Genomic DNA, 15,653 nt, shown 5'->3' on the forward strand with positions numbered 1-15,653 from the left:
GAATGACAAGGAAGTATAGGCTATAGGTAGCTTGGATAGGGATCAGACAGCCATGATGGAGGTCACAAGCTAATAAAACTATAGTCCCACAGCTATGGTGAGCTACAAGGAGAGAAGAGCCTATGGAGGAAATGAGAGGATAGCATTCATGTGGTGAGTGAAGATGTAGAAGATAATGCACAAGAGGGATTCGTGCAAAAAAAGGAATACGTTTCCATTCATTCCAAATGCTAGATATAGCTTTTTTGCTTACAAGGTAGATTGCACCCATTGGTGCCACTTGGACTTGACCTTTTTCCTATTGGCTCTTCCAATTCCCTAGCAAAATATTGGACCCCTTACAACCACTCAATTTCTTTCTTATTCCCTAGTGCACATTTTCTCCTCCCCTCAGCATACTAAACATTAATATTCCAACAGCTTTTACCTGAATTGTCTTATGAAAACCGACTAAAAATGTAGCCTTTAAAAAACAGCTAGAAACGTTTGCAGTCTTTGAAATCCGATGGGTCTTCCAAAAAACAGGTTGAAATTGGGAGGAAAGGTTTTTTCAATGAGCACCAAGGCTCGACAAAAACGACATTTCTATGTATTTTTACCGGTTGAAATTTGGAAAAACCGACTAAAAATATATGAAGCTATTACAAAAATCGATTCAATTGTACTAGTCTTTAGATAAAATGCCTAGAAAACCGATTAGTTTTGTCCTTATTTTGAAAAAACGTTTTTGTCGAGGCCTGGGCTCAGGGGTTGGAGTCAGCACTGGTTTAAAAAAAGGTTTTTTTTGTGACAATGTTATACAGACTCCAAACGCGGGCTCAAAAAGCAAAACATTTTTTCTAACCAGTGAAAATAAGGAGATTTTTCCTCGACCGGTTGTCCTTTCAAAATTTAAAGGACCTAACCGGTTTTATAACTAAAACTGGTAACCGGTTACCACTAATTGATGTCAGCCAGACTTTTGTAACTTGTCTCGATTTTCTTCAATAATAAAAATGCCTTTATTGAAAAAAAAAACTGGTAACCGGTTATTTGAAGACTAGCCTCAACGATAGTCGATTTTTTAAAATTGCAGCCGGTTTTTTAACACTAAAGGACGGTTTTTTTTTCTGACACTGCCAGTGTGGGTGGAGTTCATAAATGGCTGGCAACGATCTCGCCGCAACATGCTTGCAGAGTCGGCAATTCAATGCCCAACCAAGGGATTCGCAGCATTTTCTCTGTTTTTTTTTCTCCCTTTCTGAGGAGAGGCAAGGGGGATCGGGGCTCATGATTTCCTTAGGGCAAGCATCGAACATGCGTAACTACGCAACTATGGGCTTTAATTGGGGGTTCCAAATCGTGCTAATGTTGGTGCTTTCATGTCAAGCGGCCTCAACACAAAGCGCCGCTGATGCGTGCCCCTCCTTTGTGTTTGCATTTGGGGACTCTCTCTCGGATACGGGCAACCTCGTGAGAACATGGAACCCTGCCCTGCTCTCACCAGCTTTCCTTCCCTATGGAATCACCTACTTCAAGAATGCGGCACACCGCTTCTCAGACGGTCGTCTAATCATCGATTGCATAGGCAAGTAGATGCTTATCAAAGCATTATAATAATCTTGAGCAAGAGGACAAAGATTATCCAATTAGGGGTTAATAATCTACTCGATGCCAAGGCGATCTTCTCTGACAAGTATATTTTCCGTGTGTGATTTGGTGCTGCAGTGCAGTCGCTGGGCCTCCCTTTCTTGCCACCTTTCTTGAACTTTGTCGGGACCGATTTCTCTTACGGTGTAAACTACGCAGTGGGCAGTGCAACAGCTCTCAATTACACCTTCTCTGTAGAGCTTGGGGCTACGCCCCTACACCAACTACACACTAGACGTTCAATTACAATGGCATCAGACCTCCTTGCAATTTATTGAATCAGGTATTAATCTTCACTCCCTTATGAAACTCCATAGGATAATTTGCAAGTGCTAATCCCAAGCCAGAACATACGTTGATATATATGGTTGTAAATTATGTGGCATAAAAGTGTTAATAGCTAATTATCGTTACCAGCTAGAGCTACGTGATTATTTAATTGATTACTTGAAGGTTTGCAGGGAGGTGTGACCACTATCCCCAATGCATCAGCTATATCAGAGGCTACTTACTTCATAGAAATCGGTGGAAATGATCTTGAAAATTTTGTCGTATCCGGGTTTGAATATGCAGAAACCATGAACTTGCTACCCCTTGTAGTGGACAAGGTTGCCGAAACTATCCGTGAAGGTTTTATCACTTTACTAATCTCAGCTGAATGCATGCATCAAGCCTGCATTTGCTAGTGCGATGCAGCTAAACTAGAGGCGGCGGGGGTGCTACTCTAATTAGTGCAATTATATGAAAATCATAGTGCAGTTATGGTTTAAGATGCTCAACCAACGTAATCTTAATCTTGATCTTGGATATATGCATGGGTGAAGTTTCTGTACGACAAGGGGGCGCGTAATTTTATGATAAGCGGCATAGGCTTGATGGGATGCAGTCCCATAACGAAGTATTTTGCGGGCCGCGGCCAAACATTGGACGAGAGGGGATGTTTCGCGTGGGTGGATGAGGTTTCCCGCAACTACACTGACTCTCTGGGGCGCTTGAGTGAGTCTCTGCAGCACCTCTTACCCAGTGCGACCTTCGTCTTCTTGGACCTCTACTCGGCTTTCGACGAGATCATGACCAACCCTGTTAACTATGGTATAATTCTTGCTCACTACCCCCTAGATTGAATTAATTTGCAAAACACATAACCGCTTAAAATTATCTTTACTCAGAATATATGTACCCAAAATGCTTTTTTGTGGTTAACTAATTAGTTGGTGTGTACAAACCTTGGGTTTAACACACCAAAATTTTATTATGTTTATTAAGGTTTTTTTAAAGCTCAAAAGTGGAAATGGTGTTGGGTCCACATGCTTTCTATTTTTGCTTTCTTTCTATCTATGTTAGCTTCTATTACTTTCTATTTTTAAAGGTTGATGTCCTCCATAATGTTTCTTTTTTTGGGCTCATGATGTCCTCCATAATCTTTCTTTTTTTTGGGCTCACTATTTTCTTTAAAAAGGCAAGAGGGCTCATTCTTTTTCACTTCGAGGGGGGAGGTAGGGAGAGAGGCACACCCTAAGGTATATGGTATGTATTAATTAACTTTGGCAATAGAAAATGTAAATTTTATCACCATAGACTTTAAAAGGTTTGTAACATTATAAAGTCTAAGGTTTGAGTGAATATGCACCACACCTTAAAAAATTCATTAATAAGTTTGAGTGAATATATAAATAATTAATTAATTATCTTTACTCATATTAAGATTAAAAATGATGGGGCTATAATATGAATATCTTGTCATAAGATCCTCCAATGAGTAAATATTTTAACGTACACTATTACAATAATTTTTAGAGGTGTGGCCTTTAAGTACTTACGGATTCGGTTGACATTTGCTACAGGACTTATTGATATTGAAAATACATGTTGTGGAGCACCAAGCCTTGGAATGGCAGCATTGAATCGATATAATCCTTTGGCTTTATGTAGTCATGTTAGTGTCTTATGTGATGATCCCAACACTTTCTTGATTTGGGATGGAATTCACTTCACTGACAATGTGTATCCACAGATTGTCAATATGTTTATTGAAGGAAGATTCATCACACCTTCAAATGCACTTTCAAGGTGTGGTGCTACATCTCTTGAGGGAGCTTCATTTGGTGTGAGAGCATAATTTTTTGAAACTTGTTATTCCTTTGCTTTTATAATAAATGCTCAAAAGTTGTGACTCCTATTATAAAGTTTATCTAGGAATCAATTATTGTATTCTTTGGCAAGATGCATTCCCTTATTAACATCAACTATCTAATTTAGTTTAATTTTAAAAATAGAATTATAATAAATGTTAAATATAATGTAAGGTCCAACTTCTATTGATGCACCAATAACTAGGTCTACTTTTTAATAATAAAAGTGTCACTTCTTGAGAGAGCATGATTGTGAGGTATGGTGTGAGAACATAATTTTTTCAACTTTTTATTCCTTTGCTTTTATAATAAATGCCGAAAAGTTGTGACTCGTATTATAAATTTTATCTTGCAATCAATTATTGTATTCTTTGTAAGATGCATTCCTTTATCTACACCAACTATCTAATTTAGTTTAATCTTAAAAATAGAATTATAGTAAATGTTAAATATAGTGTAGGATCCAACTTCTATTATAATGCACCAATAAGCAGTTCTAGTTTTCAATAATAAAATTGTCACTTTATTTGACAATGTGTATATACAAAGATTTTCAAGTTAAGAGATAAATGCACAAAAAGAAGTTTGTCATTTACCGCACGAGATTTAGAAGAGTTTATTCTTCTTGAAAATCTCTCTATATATACAAAGATTTTCAAGTTCAAAGAAAAATGCACAAATAGAAGTTTGTCATTTACCACAAGATTTAGAAGGGTTTATTCTTCTAGCTATAATCTTATGAATTTATATAAGGTGCTTCACAAACTTTTTAGATTTATTATTTGAAATAAAAAGATGCATATATAACTGCAAAATTTTCAGACCTAAATGATCTTATAACAAACATGAGAAGTAAACATGTTACTTGAAAAAGTGGTCTTAACATGACCAATGAGGTGTAAATAATAATCATTATTTCTTGGGATTTGGCATGAGTAGGGTAGAGTTAGATGTGCTATACTTACTAATATCACCCTATAAAAAATACCACTTTTGTGCAAAACATTTCTTACATGTGAAGCACTGTTAGGTAGCACAATAAATATTCATTGATTATTTGGCAACACTTGAGCATTGCACGGGAGTGAAGAATGCAAGGGTCTTTGCTAGCCATTCATTGTAGAGTAACCCTCGCTTGTGGAGAAGCTGTGTTCCTTAACCTTGCCTCCCTTGGTGTGCTCACAAGGGAGCGCAACACTTTGATAGTGAGCAAAGAGGGAGAGAAATACAAAAAGCCTAATCTCAACATTAATGCTAACGTGAGTGTGAGAGAATGGGGGGAAGATGATGGGGAAGGAGAGGGAGAAGAAGAAGAGAGAAAGAAACACCACTCTACACACCACACAATCCAAACAAGGTGACATAACCTCATGACATCTTATTGTTACAAAGGCAGTGTGGCTTCAACATATTATCTAAGTATGGTATGACAAGTTGTAAGCCTAGTGTGGTTGCAAGATAAGGGGCACCACTTTTTATAGTTGGGTGCCCTGAAGGTAGCCTGAAAATAGGCATCTTCACAACTCAAAGGTAGACTGAAAATAGATGCAGTCATTTATTGGACCTTGAGATGAGGGCAGTCATAGACAAATTTTGGGAGGAAAATTGTCATGCATCACGAGAGTACAAGAAGGCATTTCAACATAGGGTTTGTCTCGTGTGGGAAGTACATAGTGCATGGGGCTTGCTTTCTTGAGATGATAGATAGAATTGTACTTTGATTTCAGGTCTGCACACCCTGAGGTCACCATCATCCAGGCTTGGAAGCCCTGGTTTGTGCGCTACTCGAGGCAATATGACACATGTCTTTGTACGTACCACGTTGGATTTAAACTTTTGTATGATGTCTTTCGTAGGTACCATGTTGGATTTCAGCTTTTGTATGATGTCTTTCGTGGCTTGTTAGGCCATCGAGGGGTGGTGCTTTGTAGCCCGAGGGATTTTAATCACTTGCTATTATGCATGCGGGAAGAGGATGTCGTCTACCATTGGATGGCTTGTGTCATGGGGACTTGTACCTCGTGTGGTAGTTTGGCCATGCTTCACTTGTGCAAGGAGGATTCCTCGATGGCTGAGGTGGTGACATGGCGACAGTATGAGTATGTGACACATGGACAATTGAGGAGATTATAGCTCTTGTGGAGCACCATTCGGCATGTGGCAAGTTCATGAGAACATTTACAGTTTCCATCTATGCCTACATACATCATGCTCACAGTGCCAAGCAGCAGGACCGTCAGTTTCGTGCCAGCATGTAGCAACAATTTCCTATTGGTGTAGTTGTCTCTGTGCTTGACTTTTCGTAGAGAATCACATTCGCACCACAGTAGAAGATTCAGGAAGAGTACTACTTTCTGAGCATGTATTGCCTGAGACATTGCCTCATTTTCAATTTAAGGTCTTCAAGATATTTTTTATATTGATGGTGTCTATGAATCTAACAATTTCCCATTCTTGTGTACTTGAATAGGTGGCCATCATGGTGCATATTAGTTATCGGCATGCAGAGGCGGTAGTAGATGGCATAGTGAGCACCCTAGAGGAGCAAGTTATCATTTTTACATTAGTGATGATCGCTCTCACAGTGTCGAGTTTGTGCAGCATTGCTTCCATCATCATGATGACTTTTTGAGAGTGCATGGAGTCACATGGATAGGGCCGTGGATATGATCTGATGGATGTGGGGCGCAGTTGAAGATTTCTCCTCAATTTTATTGGGTATATTCTTGGCATCGCATGATAGGCTACTAGGTGATTTGGAGCTTCTTCGAGGCAGGGCATGATAGGCTACTAGGTGATTTGGAGCTTCTTCGAGATAGGGCATGGAAAGGGAGAGCACAATGGTGCAAGTACGTGTGTGTCAAATGCAACCTTAGACGTCACCAGCTTCGCCGCCATGATAGTGAGTGCTTTCAAGATGCACAACATGTAGTGGATTGGTGCAATGCACATTTGACCACTAGTGTTGCCTCTTCCTTCCCTCAACGAGATGTGAGGATTGTCAGGAGGTTCTTTTGTTGTGTTGATAGTAGTGTCCTTGATGGTGATTCTCTAGATTGTGCGATAGTGGATGGCACACTTAGGCTACACTCCATTAGGAACACATCCTATGATGACCCGAGGTCCTTTTAGTGTGTTGAATAGTAGTGTCCTTGATGGTGCTTCTCTAGATTGTGTGAGAGTGGATGGCACACTTAGGCTACACTCCATTAGGCGCACATCCCCACCATCTTCACATGGCATCGTTCATGATTTTGTGGGCCATGCATCGATGGTGACTACTCACTATGCGAGATGGGAGAGTCGAGTGATCCTTGGTTGTTGCAGCAAGTGTTGAGGCTAGAACGAGGAGCATTACCGCCCAACACTTTTGATCCTCTCACACTACTTGAGGGGACAAATCATGATTCTTTGACAAATATTTTGATTGTGGGTGATGTTTTTTGTAGTCATTGTTGCTGATGAGGAGGGCAATGAGGAGGGGATGGACTACTACATTTTGAGGTGCACTAGGCCCAAGTGCACCCTTGAGTGTGATGTGTTTGATGATTATGGATTCTCATTTGATGCCCACAACATGATAGTGCAGGTCACTACTATGCATAGGGTCAAATGCACAAGGGAAGCATTGAGTTTGTGTAGTATGAGTCGAGAAAGGAGGTGATTATATACTCTCATCTAGTTCTTTCTGTGAAACTCACGCCTTAGTGAGTTAACAACAAGAACGGAGGCACCCCACCATGGACCTTAGCCCAGCACGAGCATGTGAGCATCTTGGAGACCCTCAGAGCTAGAGAGTATGTGGATTGATATTGTATCATTATCCCTCTTAATTTTTGTATCTACTGCCCTTCATTTTGTATCTTTCTCTTAGTTTTTTTATGTTCTACCCATATATATTATGAGTTGGTTTTATAGTTGTGCCCATATATTTTGTATCTTTCTATAATGGTTTGGGGTGAAACTTTGCGAGTGAGTGGGTCCATGGGGTATACTACCCCTCTACTCATCACAAAGTTTCACCACCATCGAACGTCGTATGGGCGCGATTGTGTGTTGCCACCTACTATTTTTTGCATAGTACCTAAGGAGTCCCCAATGCAAAAAACAACAAGTTTGGGTGGGGCATCATTATCATACAGCGAGGAACGGTGTGCTACCACCTACTATTATTTCGCATAGTGCCCGAGGTTTCTTATGCAAAAAATAACGGGTTTGGGTGGGGCATCATTATCATATGGTGTCTAATGCGAGTGAAACTTTGCGAGCGGGTGCATGGGACTGCTACCTCTCTACTCGCAAAGTTTCACCACCATGGGTGGGACAGTGTGTTGCCAACCACGCTAATGTTTTGCATAGTGCCTAAGGGGTCCCCTATGCAAAAAAATAGCGGGGTTTAGGTGGGGCATATTTATTGTATGACGTTCGAATATGGGTGAACCTTTGCAAGTGTTTCCATGGGGATCCTACCCCTCTACTTGTAAATTTTCATAACCATCGGACGTTGGATGGGTGGGGCGCGGTGTGCTACCACCCACTATTTTTTTGCATAGTGCCCAAGGGGTCCCCTATGCAAAAAATAGTGGGTTTGGGTGGGGCATCATTATCGTTACGAGGTTCAACGTGGGTGAAACTTTGTGAGAGGGTCCATGGGGTTGCTACCCCTCTACTTGCAAAGTTTCACCACCATCAGATACCGGATGGGTGAGACTATGTGCTGCCACCTGCTATTTTTTTGCATAGTGCCCAAGGGGTCCCCTATGCAAAAAATAGCGAGTTTAGGTAGGATATCTTTATCATAAGGCATTTGATGCATGTGAAACTTTGAGAGCAGGTCCATGGAGCTACTCACAAAGTTTCACGACCATCAGACATCGGATGGGCAGGACGATGTGTTGCCACCCGCTATTTTTTACATACTGCGCCTAGGGAGTCCCCTATGCAAAAAATAGCGGATTTGGGAGGGACATCATTATCATACAGTGTTTGACGTGGGTGACACTTTACGAGTAGGTCCATGGGCTGCTATCCCTCTACTTGCAAAGTTTCACCACCATCATATGCCGGATGGGCGGGACAGTGTGCTACCACACCTGTTATTTTTCTGCATAGTGCCCAAGGGGCCCCCTATGCAAAAAATAACGGGTTTTGGTGGGGCATCATTATCATACAGTGTCCGATGTGGGTGAAAATTTGCGAGTGGGTCCATGAGGTTGCTACCCCTCCACTTGAAAAGTTTCACCACCATTGCCACCCACTATTTTTTCACATAGGTTTCCCCTGTGTAAAAAATAGCAGATTTGGGTGGGTCATCATTATCATACCTCATCCGATGCAGGTGAAACTTTGTGAGTGGATCCATGATACTTCTACCCCTCTACTTGCAAAGTTTCACCACCATCAGATACCGGATGGGCGGGATGGTCTGCTACCACCCACTATTTATTTTGCATAGTGCCCAAGGGGTCCCCTATGCAAAAAATAGCGAGCTTGGGTGGGGCATCAATATCGTACGGCGTCCAATGCGGGTGAAACTTTGCAAGCTAGTCCATGGGGTGCTACCCCTCTAATCACAAAGTTTCACCACCATCGGGGGTGGCACGGGGGTATTGCCACCCCCTATTTTTTTGCATAGTGCTGAAGGGGTCTCCTATGCAAAAAATATTGGGTTTGGATAGAGCATCATTATCATAAGAGGTCTAGTGTGCGGGTGAAACTTTACAAGAAAGTCCATGGGGTGGATGCTACCTATCTACTTGCAAAGTTTCACCACCACCCTGGGCATGACGGTGTGTTGCCACCTGCTATTTTTTGCATAGTGCCCATAGGGTCCCATATGTAGAAAGTAGTGGTTTTGGGTGGGACATAATTACCGTACGACATCCAATGTGGGTAAAACTTTGCAAGTGGGTCCATGGAAATGCTACCCCTACACTCTCAAAGTTTCACCACCATCAAACATCCGATGGGCGAGACGGTTTGCTGCTACTTGCTATTTTTTCACATAGTGCCTAAGGGGTCCCTTATGCAAAAAATAGCGGTTTGGATAGGGCATCATTATCATATAGCTTCTGATGTAGGTTAATCTTTGCGAGCAGGTCCATGGGGCTACTACCCCTGAACTCACATACTGCCCAAGGGTCCCCTTGTTGGTGTCCGACCGAGACTCGACACTTATGTGGTTCCAGACCACCTAGTTGGCTTCGAGGGAGACGTGACTAATGAAATTGTGCCCAACACGATAAGCCAACACTAGACTTGGATTACGCCACCAATCTGCCTAAGCTAAGGGAGTTAGTCGCCCGCAGAGGTTAGCTCCTGCATCTGATGAGATTCCTGACATGGCTTCGGATTCTATTTCTAGATAGGAGTCACATCCAGACAAGAATGACATTGGACCCAGATTCTAGTTAGAAGACATAGCCAGACATAAAGTACTAACACAATCTAGTAATCAAATATAATTGCACAGTACAGAGAATGGAGAGTTACACCACAACCAATGTATCACTGTATCATCAGAGTGTAAGCCTAGCACCAAGTATAATGTAATAGAGACCACGTATCACACTCTGTACCCCCTTCTCTCTCACGTGTCTTGGATAGTTTCCCTTTTCCCTTTTACATCTTCCCAGGTACTACTTGTTGGCAAGATTTAGTTACAAGGTTGTTACAAGAAACTTGTTGGGGCTAACGGATATACTAGGCGGCGAAACTAGCGGGGCAAGGGTGGGCACCGACCGTCGCCCCAATGGTTGGATGATCCCCAACACTTGGTAATCACGATGCACATTGCACCAGTAGAGAAACCCACATGATTCCTTGTTGTTGCTCTCCGGACTGCTTAAGTTTCAAAAAAATCATCTCCGAAATTCGAGTCTGAACCTATGGCCTATTCTAGCCCCCTTCATCCAGTCTTGCCTCCATGGCAAGGCCCCCAGAGACAAACCTTATTGGCTTATCTTGAGCATACATGGGCTCATAAGCCCTCTTCTTGTTGCTCACCCATGCATGCCCAAGCCCAGTCTTCTCATCTACCTAATGGAACTGCACTTTGATGGGCTTAGCATATAGGAACTTCTTTCTTGCTCTGTCCATTGCATCAATATCCCTTCCTACTACAAAGGCATGCGGCTCAGTCTTCTCTAGGGCAATGACCGCATCCTCAAAAATAGTTTGCTCTAGCTCTCTTGACCTTCTCGTTCCCCCTTGACTCCATTTCCACCCAAAAGGTGGTTTGCCTACTATTGGTTCCAAAATGGGTCTTGTCCTTTATTTTTTTGCCAGGAGACTCTTTTGGTGAGGGGCACTAGCAGTCTTGCTCTGTGTGTGAGTTCTTGCCTCCTCACCTAGGTCCACGAGTCATGAGATACCACTGCTTCCCCATACAACTTGGGACTTGGATGAGGGTCTTACTCTGTATGATGTCTCTCTCGCCTACTATGAGCTATGCTGGCCTTGTTTCTCCACTACAATCTTTTCCAACTAGTTCATCAAATTTGTGATATCATTCTAGTTGGACGGTTTTACTGCTCCCGTTTGTTGAGCAGCTTGGATTAAACTCCTCATATGTTTGAGAGCCGTCTCTTTGCAAATTCATGTGCTTCTTTGCCCCTTCTCTTTCTGGAGCTTTTGCTACACCTCTTCTTTTTCTACCTTGTCCCTTTTCGCCCATCACTGGAAGTTCTTAATGATTTTCTCTTTGTTCCGCATTTCCACAGCATGAGCTTTCCTCATGGCTTCCACCTTCTCTTGTCTTTTCCTCCTGAGCTCAGCCTTGGATGACTTTAACTCTTCTGCAACATCTTTCTCAAATCATCCATCTTCTCATGTCTCTTCTTTATATCGGCATGAATTATTTCCAGAGTGACATTCAGCTCATTGACCATCAGTCTGCCCCCTTTTGCTCTTGTCACCTTGGTTGCTATTGTTCCTGCTTCCGTATTTTTTAGAGCTTTGATTATTTCTCCATCCTACCTTTGCTGATCCTTATATTCTTCCAATAAACCTTTATATTCTTCAATCTAAGCCCTCAGGGCAGCTTTGCTAGCCCTTTCCTCTAGCTTCTTAGTTGCCGCCCAAGCATGCTCTTGTAGCTCATCATTGGGGATTATGTCCATTGACAACCCTTTGTAGATTACTAGCTCCTTCCCCTTCCCCTCCGACTGCTCAGCATGTTTCTTGCCATCACCCTTTAAAAGTGTGAAACGCTTTTCTAGGCCTCTACCTCTGCATTTAGCTGCTTAATTTGTGCCTACATATCCTTTTCTTTAGTGGCCTCTTCTCTGCTATGTCTTGCCTTCGTGCCCCTTTGGCTATGTCCAGCAGTGCTGCCTACTGCTCGTGTCAGGTGCGTTCTTGTTGGATTTGCAGTGTCCGTATTTCTAGACCCTCCATCTGGATTCCTATCTTTGAGTCTAGAGGGGAGATATTTGCTTGCAAGTAGGTGTGGGGGCTTACATTTCCACTGTCAACTTCCTCAATTATTTTCCCCACACCTCCTTTAGGTCCTCTATTGAATGGCTCTCCCATTGGCCTCAAGCTTGTAGACTTTTGGGAATTCTTCAACATCTAGAACTGTTAGCCAGGCTTCCACCTTGACCAGATCCACTTTTTACTTGTCTGCCCTGGCCTATACTTCTCTTATAATCTTTGAGTGCTCTTCTTTTATCATGTTGATCTGGCCTTCAGCACTTGCTTGGCTGACAATGGTCCTATCCACCTCATCTTGTAGCTACTTGTTTAACTCTTCTGTCCAGACTAGGGCTTCTCTCATCATTGCCATTTCTTCTCTTGTTTCTTCATTTGCCTTATGGAGCCTTGTCAACTACCTTTGCATCTCCTCCATACGGCCTGCCCCCACTCTTCTTCTTCTTCTTAGCTCCTCTTAGAGTGGTTCTCGTGTTGATTTCTCAGTTCTTGGATGGTGGCCTCCTTTTCCCTAGCCTCTGTCTATAGCATTGCTATCCCCTTCGCTCCATCCATCATACACCTTTGAAGGTAGTTGAGACTCCCTTGTACCCAACCTGCTTCAATGGTTTTTGAAAAAATTACAAGATAGGGCTCAGAGGGCTCGGCCTATGGTTGCTTGAGGTGGATGGGTTTGATGATCACAGTCCCCTTCTGTTCTTGTCCCAAAGTGCTGGTGTATTGTGGTGGCAGTTTCATGTTGTGTGTGTAGGCACTATGTTGAGGGGCCTTCCTATTGTTATTTATTGAGCTTCTATGAGAGGATAGACTTCTCGATGCCAGAAAAGTCCTCCTTGAGTTCTTTGCTACTCTTCTCCTCTGCTCCTATCTTTCTTTTCTTCGCCTTCTTCTTTTCTCCAAACTCAAATGCCCTCTTCTTTCTAGCCTTTGTTTGTCCTGAAGTCTCCTCTGCCTTGGGCTTTGCAGCAGATTCTTATGGCTCTATATCCTTTTTGTGGCCTATCTTCTCCTTATTACTCTTCTCCTCTTTCCCAGCTCCTATATGTGCTTTAAAAAATGTTGTTATATAGGGGCCAATATTCGTCTTGGTGTTCGGGCGGCTGACCTTACCAATCTGGTCCTTGATGTTATTATACAACACCTCTGCCCATACCACCTTTGTTGCTGCTTCTGCTACTTTCACCAATCCATATGCCTTTCTTGACATGCAATATGGCTTGTGGGTGAGATTGATCATCTCCACCATGAAGTGTATACGCTTTTGTCGATCCTTGTCAAGATCTCCTTGTCAAGATCTCCTGTGGTCTTGAATTCTTTGGCCTTAACTTCTAGAGGGACAAATTCCTTTACAAGGTCTTCTTTATCTGCTACCTTGATCTCGCCCTCTCCTTCCACTGGTAGCTTGAATACCTCAACCACATAGAGGGGATTGAAAATCCTCTTCTTTCGCGATGGAAGCGTGATGGTATTGGTTTTCTACAATTGTTCTAGCTGATTTACTACCTTATAGTTATGTTGGAGCTCCTCCTAGGGGCAGCTCCACGAACTCTTTGAGTCCCATTTTCCCCAGCCTTTGTGCATTCTTATCGACCTCTTTGTACACCCTAGATGACAGGGGCTTAAACTCAAGCACCATACCTTCTTCCTTAGGAATGATGGGGTTGCTTGGAAGAGGTGCGGAAACAAACAAGGTTTAGTAGGAAGAGAGTTAAGCGTGTAGGGTAGTTTTTCGAAAGCTAATTTGGGAACTAGGCGTTTGATAGAGAGGCATTCAGTCGTTGCCGTGATGTGCACCCTTTCCAAGGGCAACCATAATTGCTTCATGTTTTCATGATTTCCCCGTATCTCCCTTGTTATCTGACCAGGAGTCCCTTCTACACTATTTATGAAGTATTAATGTCATGGCTGAGAATATGTGATGGCGAGGTGACAAGTTTCCCTTTACATTCATGTGCCCTTTTTCGTAGGCAATGTTAGCCCATCTCTGTTCAGCCCATGTTAGTGGGGCCACCCTTCACCTACCTTAGGTTTTCACCTACATTATGTTTTTTGTACGAGTATTCATGGATGATGGAAGTTTTTCACCTACATTATGTTATTTTTATGAGTATTCAACGATGAAAGTTTTTGTGTGAGCAAGAAGCTGCAATGAAAAAGATCTTTCTTTTTCCATGTTTTCTCTTCTTTTGCAGTTAGTTGGTGTGTACAAACCTTGGGTTTAATACACCAAAATTTTATTATGTTTATTAAGGTTTTTTTAAAGCTCAAAAGTGGAAATGGTGTTGGGTCCACATGCTTTCTATTTTTGCTTTCTTTCTATCTATGTTAGCCTCTATTACTTTCTATTTTTAAAGGTTGATGTCCTCCATAATGTTTCTTTTTTTGGGCTCATGATGTCCTCCATAATCTTTCTTTTTTTTGGGCTCACTATTTTCTTTAAAAAGGCAAGAGGGCTCATTCTTTTTCACTTCGAGGGGAGAGGTAGGGAGAGAGGCACACCCTAAGGTATATGGTATGTATTAATTAACTTTGGCAATAGAAAATATAAATTTTGTCACCATAGACTTTAAAAGGTTTGTAACATTATAAAGTCTAAGGTTTGAGTGAATATGCACCACACCTTAAAAAATTCATTAATAAGTTTGAGTGAATATGCAGATAATTAATTAATTATCTTTACTCATATTAAGATTAAAAATGATGGGGCTATAATATGACTATCTTGTCATAAGATCCTCCAATGAGTAAATATTTTAACGTACACTACTACAATAATTTTTAGAGGTGTGGCCTTTAAGTACTTACGGATTCGGTTGACATTTGCTACAGGACTTATTGATATTGAAAATGCATGTTGTGGAGCACCAAGCCTTGGAATGGCAGCATTGAATCGATATAATCCTTTGGCTTTATGTAGTCATGTTAGTGTCTTATGTGATGATCCCAACACTTTCTTGATTTGGGATGGAATTCACTTCACTGACAATGTGTATCGACAGATTGTCAATATGTTTATTGAAGGAAGATTCATCACACCTTCAAATGCACTTTCAAGGTGTGGTGCTACATCTCTTGAGGGAGCTTCATTTGGTGTGAGAGCATAATTTTTTGAAACTTGTTATTCCTTTGCTTTTATAATAAATGCTCAAAAGTTGTGACTCCTGTTATAAAGTTTATCTAGCAATCAATTATTGTATTCTTTGGCAAGATGCATTCCCTTATTAACATCAACTATCTAATTTAGTTTAATTTTAAAAATAGAATTATAATAAATGTTAAATATAATGTAAGGTCCAACTTCTATTGATGCACCAATAACTAGGTCTACTTTTTAATAATAAAAGTGTCACTTCTTGAGAGAGCATGATTGTGAGGTATGGTGTGAGAACATAATTTTTTCAACTTTTTATTCCTTTGCTTTTATAATAAATGCCCAAAAGTTGTGACTCGTATTATAAAGTT

At 41.5% G+C, this 15,653-nt stretch overlaps 1 protein-coding gene, 1 long non-coding RNA gene and 1 pseudogene across 3 annotated transcripts; all 3 read left to right on the plus strand.

The window, feature by feature from the left end:
* Positions 1–1,187: 1,187 nt before the first annotated feature.
* On the plus strand, positions 1,188–2,297 carry LOC147612271 (uncharacterized). Its single transcript, XR_015263707.1, has 3 exons — positions 1,188–1,567; positions 1,708–1,912; positions 2,091–2,297. It is a non-coding gene; the product is annotated as an uncharacterized LOC147612271 (long non-coding RNA).
* A 10-nt stretch (positions 2,298–2,307) lies between these two features.
* LOC147612272 (GDSL esterase/lipase At3g48460-like) lies at positions 2,308–15,354 on the plus strand. 2 transcript variants are annotated; one of them, XM_086784298.1, is made up of 2 exons: positions 2,308–2,721; positions 15,021–15,354. In XM_086784298.1, the coding sequence occupies exons 1-2, from the start codon at positions 2,484–2,486 to the stop codon at positions 15,293–15,295; spliced, it is 513 nt and encodes a 170-aa protein (XP_086640424.1). In that variant the 5' UTR covers positions 2,308–2,483; the 3' UTR covers positions 15,296–15,354. The 2 variants fall into 2 exon arrangements, with proteins under 2 accessions (XP_086640424.1, XP_086640422.1); XM_086784296.1 differs by lacking the exon at positions 15,021–15,354 and adding an exon at positions 3,474–3,800.
* On the plus strand, positions 5,829–6,512 carry LOC147612273 (uncharacterized; annotated as a pseudogene).
* Positions 15,355–15,653: the final 299 nt, after the last annotated feature.

The sequence above is a fragment of the Cibotium barometz genome, chromosome 46 (genome assembly GCF_041138505.1).
Source record: "Cibotium barometz isolate CiBa-2024 chromosome 46, ASM4113850v1, whole genome shotgun sequence".
Taxonomy (NCBI): Eukaryota; Viridiplantae; Streptophyta; class Polypodiopsida; order Cyatheales; family Cibotiaceae; genus Cibotium; species Cibotium barometz.

Coding starts and splice junctions, on each gene's coding strand:
- LOC147612272 (XM_086784298.1), top strand. CDS start 2,484: ATGATAAGCGGCATAGGCTTGATGGGATGCAGTCCCATAACGAAGTAT. Junction 2,722..15,020: donor GACCAACCCTGTTAACTATG/GTATAATTCTTG, acceptor CATTTGCTACAG/GACTTATTGATATTGAAAAT.